We start from the raw sequence: 24,650 nt of genomic DNA, 5'->3' as shown, positions 1-24,650 counted from the left end.
GCTAAGGTTCTTAGTACCACATTTTTCCCCTACAGAGGGAGAATATAGAAGTTAAATTCTCATTTTCCCAAAGCTGAAAAACTAAGGAAAGAGAAATGTTAATTGTGGACAATAGTGACAGAGGTGTCTATGCAAAGGTCATGAAAAGAGAATAACACATGTTCAAATATCCTTCTTATCTAAACAGCAAACTGCAGCTTCTTCCAACAGATAAAAGCCTCCCAAAACTATTGCAGAACCTCCCAGACATTTGGAGCCTTCTCTGTGTGTTGGGTTTGAGAAGAGGAAATAGCCTGTAACCAGGCACAAAATCTTTCCTGAGAAGAGTAGTGATATGTGTGAGATTTATCATGAGCAATCAGGTCAGGATAGTGTTGCAAAAGATGTTTTCAAAAGATCCTCATAATTTTACACACACCCTCCTGGATATCCTTGTTCCGGAAGCTGTAAATGATGGGATTCAGTAGTGGTGGCAAAACTGTGTACAAGACTGCAGAGAGCAAGTCCATAGTTCTAGAGGAAAGAGATTTGGACCTCATGTATGAAAAGAGTACTGTAATCAGAAATAATGAAAAGACAGTCAAGTGAGGAATGCAGGTAGACAGAGCTTTGTATCTGCTATGAACTGACGAAATTGTCAGCACTACAGAGAAAATGTATCCATAGGAAACAAAGATTAACCCTGTGCAAAATGAGCCAAAAATGATCCCAGAGATAATAATCACATTTTGGCTAATTTCTGTATCTGTGCAAGAAATCTTTTGTAACTGAGGGATATCACAGAAATACTGACCAATGATATTAGACCCACAAAATTGTAAACTAAAATTGATACAAGTATGCAACAATGCACTGATCAAGTTGGTTAGCCATGAAACCACTGCCATTTGGATGCATGCACCTCTGTTCATGATTAGAAAATATTGCAGAGGGTGGCAGATGGCCACATATCGGTCATAAGCCATGATGGTGAGCAAGGCAAGCTCAGAACCTGCACAAACTGCAACAAAGAAAACCTGAACAAGACACCCGGCAAAAGAAATCCTTTGATCATTTGTTAATGCAGTGGATATGGATTTGGGTATGGTTGTTGATATGTAGCAGATGTCTGAAATTGATAGGTTGACCAAAAAGAAATGCATGGGGGTGTGAAGGTGATGGTTGAAGCTCACAACAATAATTATGAGAAGATTCCCCATTAATGCTGCTAAGTAGATGAGCAGAAACATTACAAAATGCAAAATTTGTGCATCATGGTCATTGGAAAATCCTGTCAGAATGAAGTCTGTCACAAATGATTGGTTGTTCCTTTCACTTGATTGACCCATTCTGTAAAAAAAAATTGAAAATAAAAATAAGTGAACAGAAGAGCAAAAACATGTGATAATGTACTACACATATTTATTTATTGCCAATGTGGTGGTAAAGGGAGATTTAATTTTTGGTACATTTCAGTCAATGGGCTGCCTCTGGTTTCTTCCCTCATTTCCCCACTAAGAGAAGGTATTGAAATGATCTGGTACATGGGGAAAGTTGCCAGGTCACCCAGGCACTGGAAAGAGAGTTTTGGCAGCAGCTGTGGAACAGAAGAAGATCCAAAATGAGGGAAATCAACCCTGACTGCTCTTTAGAAGGTCAGATTCTGAAGATGAAACTCAAATACTTTGACCACCTAATGAGAAGGAAGGACTCCCTGGAGAAGAGCCTAATGCTGGGAACAATTGACGGAAAAAGAGGAAGGGGACAGCAGAGAATGAGGTGGCTAGATGGAGTCACTGAAGCAGTCCGTGTGAGCTTAAGTGAACTCCGGGGGATGGTGGAAGACAGGAAGGCCTAGAGGAATGTTGTCCATGGGGTCGTGATGTTAGTTGCACTACTTTGTAACTAAACAATTGGTGCTCTGAGTAGAAAGCAAAAGAGATTCCTCATGAAATAAAGAAAACACTGAAAGAAGTTGTGATTAAGCACTTGAGGCATCAAAGAGGTGATCTGACAGAGGGAGCAGCAGTTAGTCTTAACTGCTGTTCATGGTCTGGTCATGGAAAACAACAGAGCTTTGTAGTGGGTTTCAAAAATGACTAAAGCTAAAAGAGTGACTTATAGGGGTTTGGGGCTTCTGAAGTGAGGCTTCTAAAGGGTGGAGAAGGTGTGGATAGGGACTGAAGAGATTCTCTTTGCTCTAAGAATTACTAATTGTCAAAACTTTATTGAAAATTTGGAAGTTGTCTATATTCTGACATCAGTATTCTATGTTATTAATTTTATTTCTTTATCATCTGAACTCTAGTTTATAAATTAAGGCATTTAGGCATAATTACAACTGGATGAAGCAGTGGTCTGCTACATGGACATGAGTCCACAGAAGACACAGCAAATCGTGTGGATATTTCCTCTATAGGAAATACATTTACTGTGATCCTGGTGTTCAAATTTACCATGATCCTGGTGTTAATACATATTCTCAGATAATGAAGGCTATTATTGAAGTGTTTGTTCTCCCCCAAATCCACAAAAATGCTGATTTTCCCAAATTACTGCTTTATGCAAGCCTGGTTCTGGTCTGCCTGTTTTTGTGAGAGTCATATAGGACTCCAGACATACGGTACCCTACATTCAACTGACACAAGGAACCTTCCTCAGAAAGTGGAAACTCAGAACATGAATATTAGGAGCATGCATAGATGTACCTCCTCAAATACCTATGGCAACACATACTAAGGCCCACCCTTTCAGAATGCAAGAATCAAAAAGAGGAAAAAAAAGTTATGTCAGGGTTTGGTAATGACTCAAACAACACTACAGAAAGCTGGTGGTTTTTGAGTTTTGATGGTGGTTTGAAAACGGAACTGTTTCTTAAAAGCAGCATTGCTGCTTGGATATGTGGCAGCTTGCAGTATACCGTCTCCAGTAGGCTTCTCTTGAACCATGTTCACCTTCTGCAAAAAAACATTCTTTACCCTTATCCCAGGACACAAATGTCCTTACATTCTTACAAATAATAATAAAAAAGAATACAAGACCTGGAAATTCTATCTTGGTTTCACACAAGGTTAAGAATGATCAGATGTACAAGCAAACAGAACTCAAACCTTGCAGAATTTGTTCCTAGATATTGACAGGTAAATCAACCTTTTAGTATGTGGAATGGGGTTGAAGAAAGGGTCTTCTTTTGCACTGTGTGAATATGAGATACTATGTCACTTTTCCAAAGCAGGACTTAATGGTATTTTCAGTGTTTCAATCAGGAAAAAGCACAGGTAAACTCATTTTTTCGAACACAAATGACATGCAACTGACACTGAGCTAGAATTAGTTTCCTGGGATCCAAGCTCCATGATTCAGACTCACCTCCACCATTCTGAAACATCCCAGTATCACACTGCCCACACTTGCATTGATTTCACAGGGTTTTCAGAAGTGACCTTCTGAGTGTCCAGAGTCTTCTCACTCCAATCTCCCAAGCAAGTAGTTTAGAGGAGTCTACTTACCCCTCATTTTTGATGGGAAGTTCAGAATGCCGGAGGGCTTGAAGCAGCCCTTCAAGAGAAGGCACTTCTTATACCTGAAGATGCAGAAGGGTGTAATTACATCATGCCTCTTTTCTGCATTGTTTGAGAGAAGAATTCCTTGGAGAGCCTCACAGTCCCATGCTAATGTGCAAGGCCTACCTGGAAAATCCTGTGAATTCAGTGGTTTACCTTTCTTGCTTGCTCTATTCCCTTCTGACTTGGAAGCATAACCTTTCATTTCAGATATGTTATAGGTGATTGCACTTATCCCTTTCCAGTGGGAGGTACCAATCCATATTAAGTGCTGACTGTGAATTCTTGATTCACTTTTCTGATTACACAGCTTTGGGAGGAAGAAATATAACTCACAGACCTGTCAAATAAGGCAAAGAAAACTCACATTCTTGTCAAGCAACTAAAATGGATCCAGATAATAAGTTCCTTCCAAAAGTAGCTGGAACTGGTTGGCCACCATCTGTTGAAGGACCTTGCCTTGAAAGGGAACATGTGCCAAAGTCCTAAGCTTTTTAGGGTCCTCTGTTTCCTGAAACAGTATCTTCAGAAGAGGCTTCAGTGGTGTCACTGTAGGACAGCATGAGACCATTCCTTCACATAGAGATCTATAGGGTTGGGATCAACCTTATAGGAATTATCCAACTGATTTGGAAGTTCTCAGAAAAATATATAACAGTGGGGCTCCAATAGGTCTATGAAGTCCCTTGGGGCAGCATGTGATAGGTCCTGAATGACCCTAAAGAACTTAACTGGCTAGCAAATTATTCAATCATGAAATACTATTATTCCTAAATTTTTAATCATTAGTAGTAGGTGAGGCATAGAAAAGCAAACTAGCAGTGCTTAGTGAATTGGTGGGGGGTGCTAAATCTGCAGAGAAAGATGTAGAATACCTTAGCCTGTCAAAGATAAATGGTTATGTTCTGTTTTTGCTGACCAAACTACCCTCAGTCACAGGAAATCACCATTGACTATATTTTCAAGCCCTTCACTGACTAGGATCTGCAATGTGCAGAATATAAGATGCTGCAGTTTTTGAAATAGAACCACTGACATATCTGGGTCAGCTTTGGCTAGACCAACTGAGAATGATGCCCCAGGACTCACAACTAGGATAGACCTGCTTGGAGATACCGAAGATTTATCCAGAATCCTTCTTCTCTGCCAGTCATCATTAGAACTTCTCCAAAAGGCCTTCCCAACTATGTAAGTCTGTTCCTTTCCAATTAAGATTGACCCTATATTATTCTGCTTCTTATCCCACCTTTGTATAAGGTCAGGAGGGACTTTTGAGAAACAATAGCTTCTCTGTAGTTATCCTATGATGACAGAAACACAACCCAATAGAGACTGTAGAGAAGACGGCTTTTGCAACTTTCAGGCAGTATTGCAAAAACTTTTAAGGGAAAAAGAAATATTTAGAAGTTTCCCTAGCATGGATTCAGGAAACTGTTGTGATGCTTTGATTTGTAGCATGATCCATTGAGATTGATGATTTTATTACTATTTGCTCTTACATGTTCTTAAGGCTTTTCTCTCCCTTTCATTTCTACATGCCATGGATGAATTGTACCTGTACTGGAGAATATTCTCGGTGCATTTCTAATGCATAATACATACTATATATTGTTCCCTAAAGAGCTTTTCACCACTGTTACTACAATAGTTCCACAAGCTGAGCTTTTGCCACTGCCACCAATTCTGGTACAATATTTAAAGCCTTCTAAAAGTTGGTCTAAGAGGGCTGGGCATGAGATGGGCACCAAACTGGATCCAGGATAAACAGTTACAGATTTTTATTTGGAAGATGGATATTTTGTCCATTAGGGATTACTAATATCAGTTTAGATGATTGCTGACAGTTTGCAAGGGACTCAAGTGACAGAGTTTCTCCTACAAGCTTCTGACAGAACACTCCTATAGTGCTTAGAAAACATCTCGATGACCACAGGATTGATCATATTTACAGCACTGATGATGGAAAATGACCTCAATTTGGAGCTGGGAATCTATACTCAGATCACATCCATCCTGTTTCCAGGACATGAAAAAACATGATGGCTGCTTCTCTATATCCTAAAGGCTTTAAGGGAACATTTCCGAAGCAGGGAGCTGACCAGCTAGCTTTTATGAAGATCAGGAGGAGTGCAGATGCAACCTTGCACTCTGTGCTTCTTCTGCAGCACATAAGACATCCATATGCTCTAAGTGGGTTATCAGCACCCTGACCAAATTACACCTTATTTCAAGCCTACTTCTGTAAAGCACACCCTAGACAAATGCACTCACAACCATGTTCAGCTTTTTGGTACTTTAATTCTCTGACTCTGAGGAATTGTGGAATTCTTCACAATTCTCTGAAGAATTGAGCAATTCTTCCTGACTTTTCTTTTGACTGCTTAGATGTTTATTTGAGATGTTACTCTCTGCTTGGGTAACTTTCTTCTGGAAAATCTTGCATTAGCCTCCTGGCATATCACAGGTGGCTGCTCTGAATTCCTGAACTTCACCAGCCAAAGATAGTTACTTTACACAAAAACAAACAAAACAAAAAGGAAACTTAAATCCAGGTCTTTGTGATCTATCTCCCTCCCAGTCACTTCCTCCTAGTCTTTTAAAAATACCACCCACCAACCAGAAGACTGCCCCTCTTACTACCCACAAACTCATTCCAAATGCAATCTGTCAACCCCTTAAATGTAACTCCTAACTGCTCTCATTCATATTATTAAGACCCCCCCCCGCCATCTTTCACATCAATTTTATCCTATTCAGGCCCCATCTCATTATGTTAAAGCAATTCTTCCAACACACAAAAGTCTTCACAGATTGTTGAAGACCAGGATGAAAGTTGCTGGTTGGGCTTGAGAGGAGAAATAAACCATCTCTTGATAGAAAAGCTCAAAATTATAGAGTTGTGATATATGTGTGATGGAGCCTAAATCATCAGATTAAGATAGTTTTAAAATATCTATTTTAACATTTTCCATATGCCATCTTGGATATCCTTGTTCCGGAAACTGTAAATGATGGGATCCAGTAGTGGTGGCAGAACTGTGTACAAGACTGCAGACAGCAAGTCCATGGTTCTAGAGGACAGGGATTTGGGCCTCATGTATGAAAACACAGCTGTGCTGATGAACAGAATAAAGACGATCAAGTGAGGAATGCAGGTAGACAATGCTTTGGATCTGCCTTCAACTGGCAGAATCTTGAGCACAACAGAGAAGATGTAGCCATAAGAAGCAAAGATGAATCCAGTGCATAATGAGTCCACAGTGAAAACATTGATAAGAACCAGAACCTGGCTGACTCTTGTAGAAGTGCAAGAAATCTTTTGCAGTTGAGGAATATCACAGAAATACTGGCTAATTATATTGGACCTACAAAAATTGAACCTGAAAGTGAATATAGTATGTAATAATGCATTGATCAAGTTGCTGAACCAGGATATTGCTGCCATTTGGATGCATGTACTTCTGTTCATGATCAGCATATATTGCAGAGGGTGACAGATGGCCACATAACGGTCATAAGCCATGACAGTGAGAAAGGCAAGCTCAGAGCTACCAAAAACTGCCACTAAGAAAACTTGGGCAACACATCCAGCAAAAGAAATCCGTTGGTTATTTGTCAACACAGTGGACATGGATTTGGGTATAGTTGTCGATATGTAGCAAATGTCTGACACTGATAGGTTGACCAAAAAGAAATACATGGGGGTGTGAAGGTAAGGGTTGAAGCCCACAACAATAATGATGAGAAGATTCCCCATTAAGGCTATTAAGTAGATGAACAGAAACATCACAAAATGCAAAATTTGTCCATCAAGATCATTGGAAAATCCTTGCAGAATGAAGTCTGACACGGTAGATTGGTTGTCCATTTCACTTGACTGAATCACTCTGTAGAAAATATGATAATAGATAAATAGTAGAACAAGAACATGTGATCAAACTATTCTATACATATATTGGCAATGTGACAGTAGAGGAAGATTTGATTTTTTGCTCATTTCAGTCAATGGACTGCCTCTGGTTTGTTCTGTTTCTCCACTAACTGAGGGAGTTGAAATGATCAGATAGGGGAAAGGTGGCCGGTTGCCCAGGCAATGGAAGAAGAGTGTTAGCAACTGCTGTGGAGTGTAGGTGAGAGAAAGGAAAACTAGAGCCAGGAATATGAGACTAGCAGAGGAAAGTGAAAGAAATATTTCATGAGACAAAAAGAAAGCAGTGAAAGAAGTTGAGAATCAGGCAGCGGACAATTGAGACCTGACAGAGGAAGAAGCAGTTATAGATGATGTATTTAGTCATGGAAACCAAGAACAACAGAGATCTGTAGTGTGCTTCCAGCCCCACTAAAGCTGAAAAAATTACTTTTAGGGGCATGGGATTTTCCAAAGGGCCACCCATACTGCTGGGAAAAGGATAGTCTGATGTTTTCTAAATTTTATTTTGTTGCACTACTAAGACTCACCCTCTTAACAACACCTCATTTTCTCTCATTGCATAACACACTTGTCTTTCCTTGTTCCAAAATCCTCAGACTGATGGATTTGATGAAGCTGGAGTCCCCTCTCATATTAACTCCCTCTTTCCTGAAAGTATTTGACACCCCTCTCTTTTGTCCTCCTGCCTTATTGACTACTCAGTCTTATTCTGGGTTCTTGTTCCTCTGTTCAATGCCTCTGTTTGTATCCTTTTTTTCAGATTCCATGGCTCTGTCTCTATCCCTTTTCGCATCCTCTCTCACAACATCTTCCTAGTCCTAAACCATCCACTGTGCAACATTTTAAATTCATGTGATTGTTTTTTTTTCCCTCCATGCAAGCTTAACAGCAAATTACAAGATACCTACAGACCCGGAATCTTCTGCCTTCTTTTCCTGGCATGGTTCTTTGTTACTTGCTTTTTAAACTAACCACCTGAGTACATTCAGCTCTTATTCCATCTACTTTCTATTTCTCAGCTTGATGCACCATCAATAAATAAAAGGGGACAATCTTTGGAGAATGATCTTGCATGGTCACTTAACTCCTCTTTCTTGCAAGAAGATCAAGTTAAATACTGGAGATGTACCAATGCTGCTCCTCTTCCAGAGTCCTAAGGACCTGCTGTATAGAGCCCTGGGTTCCACTCAGGAATAGAAGGCATGGGACCAATTAAAAGAGTTGTTTTAATCATCTCTGAATTTTAACTCAACTAACCTAGGGATTTCAGTTTGTAGTCAGATGGCTTTCAAACACTTGCTAGTAACATTATGCTGTCAAAAGACACCTGCTTATGCTACACATGTTCATTTTTCCTGTGCTGCTAGAATCACCAATCAACCCACTTTGGTTCTACCACTCACCATTTGTGTACGATAGAAACCAAGTACTATTGAAGTCAGCTTCTCTGTGTAGGCTCTCTGCTGACTCTGAAGTCCTACCTGAGCATTGCCCATGGCTTTCTTGGCTTATATACATTTGGTGACTGTTATCATAGTGTGGATTCTTCTACTTCTCTTGCAATAAACACTCTTTCTCTCTCTCACACACACACACATACACATGTTTTGGTTCAACAGTAGATCATTATCAGATATGGTATAGGTTTGTAGAAATGCTCTACAATAGCCTTCCTCAGCTGGGCGACCTCCAGAAGGTTTGGACTACATTTCCCAGCATTCTTGGCCACTGGTTGTGGGAGGTAAGGCTGAAAGGAACTCAGGCTCAAGGCATCTAGTTATCAGCTACTCTAGTACAATCCACCTTGTGCTTTTTCTTACCATGCTGGAAAACAACAGCAGGAGCTGTACATGCACAGGCAGAAAACAGTCATATTTCTGGGTGTGGTGGCAGGGGCATGCTAGAAATTACAGGAATGTTTCTGCATGCATATACTCACATGTCCATAGAAATTGTCTCCTTTGGTTTAATAATGTCTATGTAAAATGGTACCACTCTTTTGGACATCCTTGATGGATCTTATATGTTCTGTCCTCAGTTTGGAAGATGTGACATCAATGGCCGTTCTGGCTTATGATGGTGGACATTGCAGTCCAGTATATCTGGAGTGCATCATACCAGGCTAGAGAAGGTTACTTAATAGAGAGAAAGAGAGAGATTTCTGGTACTAATTTGCTATTAATATTCCATACTCTCATGGTCACCTCTCTATATTATATCCTTTATTCTGTTTATAGAACAGAGAACAATGCCTTTGTTGTTGTTGCTGCTGCTGCTATGTGCTGCCATTTCTGACTTATGCTGGCTCTATGAAGGATCAAGGATGTGGCTTTATGTACGGAGCCAATCCATCCTGTGAAGAATTCTGCAGTCCTTATGAAAATGAGCAAACCAGGGCAGGGCTCTTTTTACTCACCATTTGCATTGTTTGCTGGGAAACCTCCACCCTGTACCCATCATGGCACAACAATGGGTCTCTGTGTCCATTAGCCCTATGCCAGGGATGCTGAACCTCAGGTCTGGACCCCTCTGGGACTTCTCCATGTCCTCCTCCTGGCCTCATGCCTTTCCTAGCACATGATTGTTTGGCTGTTACTTGCAATGTTTTCCCCAGTCTAAAAGTGAGTGTGTTTGGGTGGGTGGAGGGGTCCTCTCCTGATTCTTGGTGAGCTGCATTAAGAACTTTAAACTGAAATATGCTGGGACTTCCAATATTTTGACTATATCAAATGTACCTTAGGTTCTTCCAGTTTGTCTTTGGACCTGGAATGGAGTCATAGAATTTTCTCTGAACTGAAATTTAGTCCTTGGGCTGAAAAAGGTTTTGTACCTCAGCAAATGGTCCTATTGATGCTTGCCAACAGGACTATGGGCCATGGAAAGTGTGAGGCTGAATGACTGTAAACCTCCAGGTTACCAAGACTAGTGTATACCTTTAGAATAAATATAATCTTGCACACATATGTCTAGTAAGAATCACACCGATGAAAAATAAAAAAACCAAGAAAGACAGGTGCTACTATTTCATTTTGAACAAATAAAATGCATAGTTTCTACCAACATATATCATCCTTACAGATAATAGTGGGCTAACAACCCTCTTCAGGTATCTAAAGACAGAGCAATTTTCATGTGAAGATTGTGGGCAACCGGAAACAGAGAGTTGCATCAACTAATGGAAAAGCAAAAGGATGCTTTTGCGAGCATCTTCCTCCAGTCCTCACACCAAACTGCAGCTCCTTGCACATTAGAAAGGACTCTCCAGATTGCTGAAGACCATCCTGAATAATGTGGGCCATAGATGTGGGTTCACCTGGAGAGGTCAAATGTTCTAAAACTGAGCACAAACACCTTGCAAGAACAGAATTGTGATATGTGTGACATGGAGCTAAAAAATCAGGTCAGGGTACATATACATACATACATACATACAGATGTACATATATTTACAGCTGTTTTAATATCTTCCATATACTACACTGAATATCCTTGTTTCTTAAGCTGTAAATGATGGGATTCAGTAGAGGTGGCAAAACTGTGTACAAAACTGCAGACAGCAAGTCCATGGTTCTAGAGGACAGGGATTTTGGCCTCAGGTATGAAAACACAGCTGTGCTGATGAACAGAATAAAGACGATCAAGTGAGGAATGCAGGTAGACCTTTGGATCTGCCTTCAGTTGATGGAATCTTAAGCACAACAGAGAAGATGTAGCCATAAGAAGCAAAGATGAATCCTGTGCATAATGAGTCCACAGTGAGCACAGTGATAAGAATCAGAATCTGGCTGACTTTTGTATTGGTGCAAGAAATCTTTTGCAACTGAAGGATGTCACAGAAATACTGACCAATAATATTGACCTCACAGAAATTTAACCTGAAACCGATAATTGTCTCTAGCAATGCATGGGTCAAGCTGATTCCCCTAGAGGCTGCTGCCATTTGGATGCATTGGATTCTGTTCATGATTAGGAAATATTGCAGAGGATGGCAGATGGCCACATAACGGTCATAAGCCATAACAGTGAGCAAGTTGCAGTTTTGAGCAATCAGGTATTTAGAAAGGATTTAACCTTCCTGACTTCCCCTTTTCAAGTTTTATTTTCACAAGTTCCCTCACTTTATAGATGTTTCTTCTTTTGAAGTAAAATGCAAGTATGTTGGGCCTCTTTAGCAATATTCCACCTAAATCTGATAGCATTGCAGTCACTGTTTTTAACTGCTTCAATATTACATCCTGTACTATGTCCTGGACAACTCTACCTAGGATTAAATCTAGTATTCGTCCCTCTTGTTTCCATAACCAGCTCTTTTAAGGAAAAATAATTTAGGTCATCAAGAAATTTAACCTCTCTGTTAGAAATGGATCATACAATTATTCAGTCATATACTAATAGTTGAAGTTGCCTATTATTACAGCACTTCCTTTGTTGGAGGCCTCCCTGATTTCATTCTCCATCTCAATATCACCTTCAATGTTCTGGTCTGGAAGGACAATAACATATTCCTATTACTAAATTAATTTTGGAGCCAGCTATTTTCACACATAGTGCTTCTGTGGAGGATTTTCATGATCAATCTTTCTAATGATCGAACCTCCCATTACTTCTTGGAAGCACATTCTCAGTGCAAGAGGAGGCATGGTTATCTTCAGAGGAATAGGTCCTTTCTAATGGATCATTTCACTCTACCTCAGAATGATGCCCTAAATTCATAGGGCCCCCATTTTCCAGAACAGCGGAGACGATCTCAGAGAGGAGCTGAAACCTGGCTATTTGGTCTTCAGGGATCTCATCAGCCAATCTTTCCCCCCTGTCTTTGCTTTTCCAGGTCAGCAACATTATTTTTCCCTCCAGAGAGCCAGGAACATGTTACTCTGGACACATACCCACACTTTCTGTCCCTTGACCAATATACATGTAGCATCAGTGCAATGCATGGACAGCTCCACGCTACAGCTAGTTTTTTACATTTGTAACTGGGTTTTATTGGATGTGTTAACATGGACAACATAAGGGCTTTTAAATGTATCTCATTCTTTATATACTAGGAAATTGTGGTGCATTTACTTTAGCACTTGTGCTAATTTCAATCTATACTGTGAACTCCTTCCCTCCCCCTTAGTGGTCCTATAGCTAAATACTTGAAAATAGCTGTCTAGAGAAAATGCGGTGAATGAAGTTATGCACTGGATGAGTGTAAGACTTCACAAAAATGCACAACATCAACATAAATATATTATTGCAAGTACCCAACTAGGAAGAGTCACATCAGGTCAAATGTAAGACACAATTAAGAAATTTCATATTTTATCTAGCAAAGAAAGGCATGATTTAATTTAGCATTTTAACAAAATGTATTGTCTATGCCTACATACCTAATTCTTAATGAAAATAATGGACTAATACCCATCCTCAGATACCTACATACAAAGGAACATTCATTTCAGGTTTGCAGGCACCTGGAGACAGAGAGATAGATGAAATGTTGTGAAAGCAAAGGCACATGGAGGCAACCACCTTTCCTATCCACATGCCAAGCTACAGCCCCTTGCAACAGAAAAAAGGCACTCCAGATTTTTATTTATTTATTTATTCAGTTTATATCCTGCCTTTTTCCTACAAAGGGCTCAAGGCAGCTTACATCTTCTCCTCCATCTTATCCCCACAACAACAACTTTGTGAGGTAGGTTGGGCTGAGAGTCTGTGACTGGCCAAAGTCACCCAGTTGGCTCCATGGTTTAGTGGGGACTAGAACCCAGATGGTCTGAGTCCCAGTCTCATGCTCTTAACCACTACACCACACTGGATCTCCAGTCTGAGATTGTCTGAGGCTCTCCTGGACATTCTGAGCCATAGATGTGGGTCTGGCTTGATAGGCAGAAATGACCAAGAAATGAGCATAAAGCCTTGCAAAAGCAGAATTTAGCTATATGTGAGATGAATGGAGTCTGATAAATATGGTTAGAATGATTTAAAGAGATATTTTGATAGTTTACATACACCCTCCTGGATATCCTTGTTCCAGAAGCTGTAAATGATGGGGTTCATTAGTGGTGGCAAAACAGTATACAAAACTGCTGACAGCAAGTCCATGGTTCTAGAGGAAAGGGATTTTGGCCTCATATATGAAAGCAGTAGTGATAAACAAAGAAAAGACAGTCAGGTGAGGAATGCAGGTAGACAGAGCTTTGTATCTGCTTTGAACTGAAGGATATTTCTGCACAACAGAGAAAATGTAGCCACAAGAAACCAAGATGAATCCTGTACAAAATAAGACCACAGTGAACACGGCCACCAAAACCACAAACTGGCTGACCTTAGTATCAGAGCAAGAAATCTTTTGTAACTAAGGAATATCACAGAAATACAGGCCAATCATATTAGACCCACAGAAATTTAAACTAAAAGTGATAATAGTATGTAACGATGCATGCAAAAAGTTGCTCAGCCAGGAAGTTGCTGCCAACTAGAAGCACATGTCTCTGTTCATGATTAGGCTGTATTGCAGAGGTTGGCAGATGGTCATGTAACAGTCATAGGCCATGATGTTGAGCAAGGCAACCTCAGAACCTGCACAAGTGAAAACTAAGAACACCTGGGCAGCACATCCAGACAAAAAGATCATTCTATTGTTCATCAATGAAGTAGCCATGGATTTGGGGATAGTAGTTGATATGTAGCAAATGTCTCACAGTGATAAATTGACCAAAAAGAAATACATGGGTGTATGAAGGTTGTAGCTGAGGGCCACAACTATGATGATAAAAACATTTGCAGTTAAGGCTATTAAGTAGATGAGAAGAAACATCACAAAATGCAAAATTTGCTTATCACGGTCATCAGAAAATCCCATCAGGAGGAAATCTGTCACAGTGGATTGGTTATCCATTTTATTTCTCCAAATGCTGCTGCTGCAGAAATAGAGAAAACAGAGAAACTAAAAATGTGGGCTATATTGTAATTGATTGCCTTTTTCCAATAAAAGGCTAGAAATGCAAAGTTATGAAATATTAATCATTTCAAGAACTCATAACTTGCAGAAAAATTCATCATAAGGAGAAGCTTAACCATTGTTTATCAACATAACATATCACACGGTTGTTGTCATGTAGACGAAGCAGCATTGTTATTATATCTTCATAATAAACAATAATATAAGAACCATAATTTAAAAGTAGTGATATTAATTAATGACTCCTTGTTAGAATATAACAAAATGAGGACTAATTCTTCATGAAAACTTCCCAACATAGAGGAACCCAAAAGAATGTACAACAATATTAATCACTCTCTTTGTGGCACAAATTTTAAGAAATAATGTGATTAAATGCATGGTAATCTTGTGAGTGTTCAAAAATGAGAATTTGGATAAACAAAGGAAAAACTGAACAACCAATGAATTTGTATTATTCCTTCATAAATGTGCCATTAGAAAAAGATTAGTGAAAAATCAAATTGTTTCTGATGTTCTTGCTTGTGTTGTGGCATTTTGTTCTGTTTGTTTGTTCCAAATCTATAAATAGAGGGGCAATTCCATCATATGCATGTTTTAGAGTAAAAACTTAGGAGGATATGACTCAACCTATAATGTACTTCCAATGTTTGTGGGCAAAGGCCCCTTCTACGTTCCTCTTGTCCTGCAAGCAGTGATTTCAGCCAGCGAATTGAGAAACTTTGGTGCAGGAGAAAAGGAGACTGAGGTGTTGCTAAGATATATTATGTCTTGGGAGTGTTTTTCTCTCATCCTTCTCATCCAAGGTTGCTGTTATGACCTCAGGGACCTCTTTCTGCACTCATTGAGGGGAAGGGCATTTGAACACATGTTTCCAGCTACAAGGGTTAAATAAATGAATAAATAAATAATGCAAAGTTGAGATGATTTTCCAGCTTTGCAGCTGGGAATCTGAATATTACTATGGCCACCTAAAAGCTGCCTCATGACCATAAGATGCCTCTTATGTACTTATTTATTATATTTATACCCTCCCTTTTCCCTTTCAAGGAACTAAAGGTGGCTTACGTAAACCTTCACCCCCCCCCTCCTCTCCTCAATTTTATTCTCAGAACAACCCTGTGTGGTGGGTCAGGTTGAAAGTCACCCAGTGCTCCTTAAGGCTGAATGGGAGCAATTAATACATAATATTTTCTCAAATGAAGGGGGTCAATAAGAATAACCCCCTTCAACTGATGCCTAAACATGAATTTTTAAATGATGCAGTGTTTCTCATGAGAATTCTGCAATATTGCACATAGGTAATTCCAAACATGAATATGCAGAAGGAAATAATAAAACTGCAAAGCAGATACGTTACTGGCTGATTTTGTAGAAACCAATACAGATAGGCAATCCTTTGTGTAAATTTCAACATCCAAAAAGGAAATACTACTTGCGAGGGGAAGTGGGGAAGAATGCAGGGAGAAGCACAATATATTCTGTTATAAACATGGGCTACATTTATTTAAAGAGTTATGCAGAGGTTGGGGATATACATATCAGCACACATACAGCTTCTCCTTCCCTCTGGCAATCTAAAGAGGAACAATATGTGAAAAATCATTTATATTGATAATTCAGGCAATTCAGACTGACCAACAGGCCCTTCGATGCCGACTTGCTGTGTCAGTGGATGTTGTGGCAGTGCTGAAGGTATGAGGAGAAAAGCACTAGCATTCCAAGTATTTGGTGCCAACGAACAGCTGTCCAGCATGGTACTCAGTAAGAGGCACTGCAAATGATGCAACAAAAAGTAAGTGCTTATTCTCTGCCTTTTACAGCAGTGAATACATTTGCAGCTGTCACAGGGAAGATACCCTCTGATGATAGCACAAACAGTTACACGATCCTTTATCCAATGATTCCATCTTATATGAGATAACACTAAATCAAACACTTTCATCTGCTAAGGATGCATCTCCAAATTCAGGGCCCTGATGGAGATTTTGTACACTTGTCACTAATTCAGAGATACTAAATCTCCGAAAAATGGTTGCTACTGCAACTGTGTGGAACAAAGCTACCTTATACGAAATGGCACGAGATTGGCCACTTTTCTCATGGTCCAACAATAATGTTGGAAGTAGAGGGAGGCGTATATCAACTACCTCTGACTGCAGTTTACACCAATTTGGCAGTACCTTCCACACTATGAGATCTAAGGTACACTCTTTAATTAAGGAGAAGAAAGCCAGTGTAGCTGGATAACTCTTCGCAGTCCTAACTGACCCATCCTTTTGTCTATAAATAATAAAATACACACACACACACACACACACAGTATTTGGCCACTCAGAGAGCACAATGCTAATAAGCAGTATTCAAACACACACACACACACACACACACACACACTATCTTATCTAACCAAGGTTTGTAAGGCCAGTCTGAATAGAACAAGACTGATTCAAGCTAATCTCTCACCTGTGCCCAACTTTCCCTCCACTCTAATCTGGTGCAAGCAGCTAAGATGGGCTATATTTTTGTTCATTGTAAAATGATCATCTTTGTATTAGACTTATTCTAACAGCCAACAAATATTGTCTTTTCAGAGATGCAGTCCCAAACTCCTAGGATCCCTAGTCTTAATGAAGCTAAATTAAAAAAAAGAAAAGATTCTACTTGCTTTTTTTGTTGTGTGTGGTAGATGAAAACACCACTGTGTTTGACTGTGATCTTTAATACAACATGCCCACACTATGAGAGGGGAGGGGAACAGGAAGAGATTGTTTCATCTCTCTTTTCTCTACTGTTTCAAGAATTTGGTCCCAGGGGAATATCACAGCCCCATGATGATCTTCAAGGCATCACCTACAAAAAAGGTGTAAAGGGACCTAGCAAAAGGAAGGTTACTGAATTGTCCTTGAAATGCATTATGTCATCCCTAATTGCAACAGGGAATCACTGGAAAATGTCAGGATTTATCTTCAAATCCAAATACCTACAAAACATTCACCTTTGCTTTTCAAATTTGATTATGCCAATCAAAATACTTGCAAACAAACTGGCTTTAGGTAGCACCTTCCATGGACACTAATGCAGATGTTTCTAGGGATCTTCTCCAAATAGAAGAAAGAATCAAAATACAATATAAAAAAAATGTAATGGCCATCCAATGTAATGATATAATACTACATATTTCAAATGAACTAGGAATGTTGTGGGGAACACCTAGGATTATGTCCATTTGTAAAATCCTTACCTGCTCCCCCTCCCATTCCCACTCCCTTTATAAATCACCCACTATTCTGAATTACTGTAAGGAAAAAAAAAAAAAAGATCAATGAGACCAGCATCCTCACAAAAAGGAACAGGAGACTCCAAAAAGCTCCTGTGCTACAAATCAGTCCCTCCACCTGGAATTGGTCATTCAAATTAAAAGAAATGTATACACCTCTTAGGGCACAGTCCCATCTGGATGCCCATAATTCTTGAAGTTGGGTAATTGCAGACATTTTATGCAGGGTGGAGGGAGCAGAGATGAAAGCTGCTGTGTGCTTCTCTTGCCCTGTGAAATACTTAGACAGCCAGGTTTGGCTGTCTAACCAGAGCACCTTTGAGTGGGAAGGAAGGAAGGAAGGAAGGAAGGAAGGAAGGAAGGAAGGAAGGAAGGAAGTTGAGATACTGCCAGGGTATCTCATATCTTGGCAGTGACTGTTTCCTCTCCTCCTTGCATCCCATCCCACCCCAGCCCACCCCACCCCCCCGAAATCCCTCCTCTGAGGTAACTGTTGTGACCTTGGAGATGTTGTGAGCAGTTCTTTTCATGCTGGTTGCAAGGGGAGTGAGGGCATTCTAATGGTATGGAGACATAGTTATGCGGTTGGAACCATTTTCTGACCTAGTAGGTGGGTCTCTGAAGAGCCCTTTGGCTGTCTAGACAACATCTATTGGCCATAGGATTGTTCTGCCTGAGGCCTTTGCACAAATGTATCCTCTACCCCTGTTGCAGTGTGAGCGTGTGTGTAATGGTAATTTGCACCAATGGGTAAACTTACTCCTAGTGAATTGGTTATTTCCTCAGATAATAAACTTACCCATGTGGACTCAGATGAACCCTCATTCCACCAAAAGGGGGGGAAGGGGTCTGCATGGACACTATTAAAATGCATCTTGGAAGCTATAATTTGGAAAAATATAGTGTGCAATGATGAGATATGTGGCCATAATATTCACTTCCTACCACACTGGTTGTTTTCATGTGGGCTTGCATTTAGTCTGATGTCAACTCTTCTAAAAAAGTCTGCCTGGCCACATTAGGTGTGTCAAGGGCTTCCATAGAAAAGATGCAAGCAGAGAAACATGCAAAGCAGTTTGGGTATGTGCTTGCATGTGTGCTGCCATCTCCAAATAAGCTCCTGCCTGTCAGCTAATAAGCTATAGTGAATCAATTCCAAATGCACAAAAGAATATCTGTCATGGAAATCAGTAAAAAAGAGAGTGAGGGAGAAGCTGTGCCAATGACTGATACGTAATTTCTCCTTCCTGTAGTAAATTCAGTGAAATTATTTCCCCAGTTCCTCTGGCCATGAATAGGGTTGGGGGATACTTGTGCACAGCTCTAAAATAATTCCATTTCCTTTAATGGAAGATTATCTTCCATGAAAAGATGTGGACAGTCATCAGCATAAGTTGTGGATTTATTCTTGACTCCTTTTCACTTAGTGTGTTCTGAGTCTTGGCTGCATGAGTTGCTATAGAGCTGAACCATCACGTTTCCCTTTGATATGCTTGTTCAATGATCTGGCATAGAGTTTCCTCAGCACTGCTTTGATTTCCTTGTTCCTCATGCTATAAATGACTGGATTCATCACTGGGGGAAGAGCACAGTAAGCTATGGCCACAACACTGTCCAGGCCTGGCAGGGAGCTGGAAACTATTTTTAGATTGGCAGATGCACCTGTGAAAAGGAACAAGGAGACAACCATGAGGTGAGGGATGCAAGTAGAGAGGGCTTTGTTTCTTGCTTGTGCAGATGGGGTTCTAAATACTGCTTTGAAGATCTCCACATAGGATACAACTATGTAACCAAAGCAGCCCAGTCCTAAAAATGCACTGAAGCCAAGAGCGACAACTTCAAGGAGATACAAGTCGGAGCAGGAGAGCTTCAGTAGTTGGGGTATCTCACAGAAGAACTGATTGATGATGTTGGAGCAAAAGGGGATTGCAAAGGTGGCTCCAGTGTGCACTGTTGCATAGAGAAGACCACTGATCCATGTGAGAGCTGCCATTCGGATGCATGCAACCTTATTGACTATCACCCCATAATGTAGGGGATCACAAATGGCAATGTATCGGTCATATGCCATGACAGTGAGGAGGAAAAAATCTGATGAAATGAAGAAAAAGAGGAAGAAGACTTGAGCAATGCATTCAGAATAAGATATCAACCTTGAGTTCAGGAGAGAATTAGGCATGGCTTTAAGCATGGTGACCGAGATGTATCCAAGGTCCATAATAGACAGATTTGCTAGGAAGAAATACATGGGGCTGTGAAGATGTGAAGACATAATTACAGCTGTGACAACAAGAGTGTTTCCTATAAATGCTGCCAGATAAATCAGTAGAAAGATCGCAAAGCATATAAGCTGTATTTCTCGAACATCAGAACATCCCAGTAGTAGGAATTCAAGAATGGTGCTTTCATTGGACATTTTATCCTTGAACCATTTTGTCCTATATAAAAATAAACATGAAACAGTAATTCAGATTAGAAAGGTGTAATACTCTAGCTCTTACATATTCTCCACATTATAAAAGTCTCATTTCTTATCCAAAGAAAAAAGGAAGGGAAGAACAATCATTTATGTTTGTCATCTCCTGCACTTATGCCTTCACTCTTTTTCATCATCATAAAATATGGTGATAGCTCTTTGTTTATGTGTTAGATCAGCTGAATCCCCTTTGCTGCTGTTTGACCTCAGTTCCCACCATCCCCATTCAGCATGACCAGAGGTTCAGCACAGTCTCACCATGTCTAGCTTAGAAAAATCAAACTCTGGATGAATGCTGACGTCAAATGGACTTTTTATTGCCTTCATGTTGCTCTATTATCTAACCTTCTCAGAGGTATATGGCTGCTGTGATCAGGTTCTTTTAGATACAGAATGCTAATGAGCTGTCAACCTACAAGTACCTGAAAGGCTGTAATGAAGAGAAAGGACAAGATCTCTTCTTGTTCATTCCAGGGTGCAGGACACAGAATAGTGGAATCTAGTTAAAAGAAACCAGATTTATGTCTACATCAGGAAGCATTCCCTCACTGTCAGAGCAGTGTGACAATAAAACCTATTACCTGGGGAAGTTGTGAGCTCTCCCTCACTGGAGACATTCAGAAAGCATCTGGACAGCCACCTGAATGGAATGGTGTAACTTAGTGTCCTGCAATAGCAGGGAGTTCGACCCAATGGGATTCTGGCCCCTTCCAACTCTTCTATGATTCTACAATTCTACAATTCTATGACCTCATGCAAGATGACTCTTGCTCTGAGTTTTGCTGAGATGGATTGAAATAATATGGGAATAGATATTAAATAGCAAATAAGAGAACACATAAATCAAAAGAAGGAAGGACTATTTAACCTCTCCATTGAAGTACAATACCTTCTACAAAAGCGTAATTCAGGTGCAGGGATGAAAAGATACCTTCGGGTACCTTTGGATTCACGCTAAAGGTGTTTGCTGTGTTCTCTTCTGTCATAACAAAGCCCTTAGAAATTATTGTACTCCTCACAATGATAGAACCTTTTAACAAATGCATTGCCATCTTCAGTGGTATCATATGACATCTTTGACCTCTCAGTTGTTAACAAGAAGGTCCCATGGGAAAGATGTAAATGAGCTTATTCTCAGGGGAAATTGAGGTTCATCAGTAGGAGAACCAGACACTGTATGAACCCTGGAGGAACACTGAGTGAGGATTAAGATCAAGATTAACAAAAGGAGAAAAAATTAACTTTTATGACTAGAGGAAAGGGTTCCCAATTCATAAATTAAGTGTTCTGATACCCTGGAAGAGCGTGGGAGCAGAATTATTTGTAGCAAGAAATAGACTGCAAAGTGGCACTGAATCTAGAATCTGAAATCCAATAGTTTACAGATGATCTGGAGGTGGAGCTCACTGATTTGGGGTGGGTCCAGATTTATAAACTAGCATCAGTGAATGTAATCCATATGCAGGGATGCTCTTACATTCCAGAGGAGACAGGATGCATATGAGCAGCATGGCAATTTAATGGGTACAATTGTTTCCTAATGCTTCCCCTATCCTGGATATGAAGCCCAACCCTAACCCTAACCTGGATGTGGCCCCAAACTCTAAATTTCAGGAAGAAATGCTCATCTCTCATGCAGCTCATTTAAAGGCACCATCTTTATGGAGATTATTTTTTCCTGCCTCATTCTTCCTTCCCATTTGGTGCATGTTCCAAGCCTGGGCATCTCAATACATTCCTTTGTTTTTCTGACTGGAACCCTAACTTGGATAGGGATCCCAACCCAAATTTCAGGAGGAAATGTGCACAGCTTCTCACTGATGTTTTAAGACCCATCTTTAAGGATGTTTTTCTGCTCAGCTCATTCTTTCTATCCATTCTGAGCACATTCCAATCATCTCTGTATTCAAAAGGAGCTGCATTTTTCTAACTCTAACCTTCTCCTGGAAGTTGCTCCAACCCTATTTTTGGGCTCATATGCCCATGGGTCAAGCCCAATTTGGGAACTTCCAGCTTCATAGATGTGTTAATGGCTGGCTATTGTTTTTGGCCCATTGTAAACACATTCCTTGCCTCAGCATCTCAAAATGGTACTTTATTTTTCTAACCTTAACCCTAACCTGGATGTGAACCCTAACCCTGATTTCAGGGCAAAATGTCCATAACTGATCACTGATTTTTTTACGGTCCATCCTTAGGGATATTTTTCTACCCAGTTCATTCTTTTTGCCCATTTTGAACATATTCCAAGCTTTTCTGGTTTCAAAAAGAGCTTCATTTTTCTTTCTTTAACCCTCTCCTGGATGTTGCTCCAAACCCCCCCTCCCCTTTCTGGGCTCATATGCTCATGGGTCAAGCTCAGTTTGGAAACTTCCTGCTTCATGGATGTTTAACTGCCCTGCTATTGTTTTCTGGCTATTCTGAAGAAGTTCCATGCCTCCACATCTCAAAAGGGTCTTTCATTTTTCAAACCCTAACCCTAACCTGGATGTGGACCATCTCAGACATGCCCGCTTCTCATGCAGGAATTTTGAAGTACCATCTTTATTAACATTTTTTTCTTCCTTTCTTCATTCTTTCAGCCTCTTCAGAACATGTTCCAAGCCTGTACACTTCAATAAGGTCCTCTTTTTTCTTACCTTTATCTGGATGTGATCCAGAAATGCCCATTTCTCATTCCTGAATTTCGAAGTATTTTATTTATTCATTCATTCATTCATTCATTCATTTGGGTATTTTTTTACCCTGTCCAAGACCTTGCAGGTCTCTGGACAGCTTACAAGTCAAATACAATAAATACATGTATACCCAAATAATACAAAATAATCCATGAACTGAGCATAAAGCATAGTTAAAATAGTAAACATTAACATTAAGTACAGAACAATAAAAAGGTCTTGACCAAGGTTATGGAGTTATCTTCAGCCTGGCTTATTCCTTCTACCTATTTTCTGAATTTTAATAGGGTCCTTTTTAAAATGGTTGTTATCCCTACCAGTGATGTGCACCCTAACTCAAAATCAGGGTTGAAATGCCCATCTCTCAAGCAGGAATTTCATTGTACTTTCTTTATGGATTTTTTCCCCTTCCTGACTCATTCTTTCTTCTCAAGGCTGCCTTGATGCAACCATCAATGAAAGTTGTAAGTCTCTTGCCAGCACTGGTAATCTGAACTGGTTGGATAAGGTCATAGGTGTCAGCATGTTTTGGTTCATTCACATTACAAAACTGACTGAATTCATTTATTCCCCATCCCTAATTTATTTCTTCCCCCATCCCACAAAGGGCATCCATCTCCACATTCCCCAAGACAATGACTGCATTTCATGAATGGGTGTCTTGGGTAAGCATCTCACTGGTATCATTCAGCTTAAGTGCATCAGTTGATCTGGTTGATCGGAAACATTTTCTCTGAAGCACCACAGCAGTAGAGATTAATTTGATGTGTGAGAGACTCAGAGGACCATGGTATATTTGTGATCTTTATTTTTAAAAAAGCAAAGCAAAACAAAGCCTCAGAGAACACATAAGAAGACCATAGTTGGTGAAGTTTCATCACTTTTATTTATTTATTTATTTATTAAAACATTTCTATGCCGCCCCTTGCCGAGGTTAATCATCATGTTCATACTGCAGAACCAGTGCTTACAACGAAGATACAATTGCATTCAATTTTTGAAGTCCCAAAGACCATAACATCTCAAAACTGGGGCATACCTGGTACATGTAGTGCACTTTTTACAAACTTATGATTCAGGAATTAAACATGATTGAGGTTGCTTCACACAGAGAGCACAGGATCCAACCAAAGTGAAACATCTGACATACCTATTGGTTTTAGTGTCAGAGTTCAGCACAAGTTTACATTTCTTTGAAGGAAAGCAGGGAACATTAACATGCATCCTTTTGGCTGAACGGAATCCTTCATTTCAGTACATTATACATACTGCAGCGTAAGTGCTGCTGGATCCAGATTTAATTATGTTTCTGTAAGATCTATTGAAATAATGAAGATTCAAGTTAGTCATAATCAGCTTATCCTACTGATTTCAATTGCTTTATTCAAAGTATGGCTCCAACCTGAAAAATGTGAATGCCACTAAAACTGCAGAGATGTATTAATAATTGCCAATTAAGTTAATTGTTACTGATTATAATGACATTTAAGATGTGAGATATTAGGAGTTTATGGCATTAGGCAGATTAATCATTTCTGGAAAGTGGCAGTTTATCCTTTAATAATATATTCTGGAGAATGAAAAATACTTTCACATTCCTAGAAGTGCTGAGTTTCCTCTTACAAAACTGACCTTTGCTGCTGCAGTAAGGGCACCTAAATAGGGTACAATTCATAAGTGAGAACTCTGCCAATTTTTACTGAGACCTTACAGTTACCCTGTTTCATTCTCTGCCTCATTGATTTTTTATAATAATAGGTGTCTAGTTGTGCTCCTTTTAATTGAGAGAAT

The 24,650-nt window shown here is 39.8% G+C and overlaps 3 protein-coding genes and 1 pseudogene across 3 annotated transcripts; all 4 read right to left on the bottom strand.

Moving 5' to 3' along the window:
* Positions 1-389: 389 nt before the first annotated feature.
* LOC123033426 (olfactory receptor 14A16-like) lies at positions 390-1,328 on the bottom strand. The gene has a single exon (XM_044450034.1). It carries the CDS (start codon positions 1,326-1,328, stop codon positions 390-392), a length of 939 nt encoding a protein of 312 aa, XP_044305969.1.
* Positions 1,329-6,495: 5,167 nt separating this feature from the next.
* Positions 6,496-7,422, bottom strand: LOC123033425 (olfactory receptor 14A16-like). Its single transcript, XM_044450033.1, has one exon. The coding sequence runs from the start codon at positions 7,408-7,410 to the stop codon at positions 6,496-6,498; it is 915 nt and encodes a 304-aa protein (XP_044305968.1). The 5' UTR covers positions 7,411-7,422.
* Positions 7,423-13,434: 6,012 nt separating this feature from the next.
* On the bottom strand, positions 13,435-14,362 carry LOC123033424 (annotated as a pseudogene).
* Positions 14,363-19,161: 4,799 nt separating this feature from the next.
* On the bottom strand, positions 19,162-20,121 carry LOC123033423 (olfactory receptor 14C36-like). Its single transcript, XM_044450032.1, has one exon. The coding sequence runs from the start codon at positions 20,119-20,121 to the stop codon at positions 19,162-19,164; it is 960 nt and encodes a 319-aa protein (XP_044305967.1).
* Between the last annotated feature and the right edge of the window lie 4,529 nt (positions 20,122-24,650).

This window comes from Varanus komodoensis, unplaced genomic scaffold, assembly GCF_004798865.1.
Source record: "Varanus komodoensis strain SLA01 unplaced genomic scaffold, ASM479886v1 scaffold62, whole genome shotgun sequence".
Taxonomy (NCBI): domain Eukaryota; kingdom Metazoa; phylum Chordata; class Lepidosauria; order Squamata; family Varanidae; genus Varanus; species Varanus komodoensis.
The sequence above is the reverse complement of the archived record's forward strand: the minus strand, read 5'-3'. Positions and strand labels throughout refer to the sequence as shown.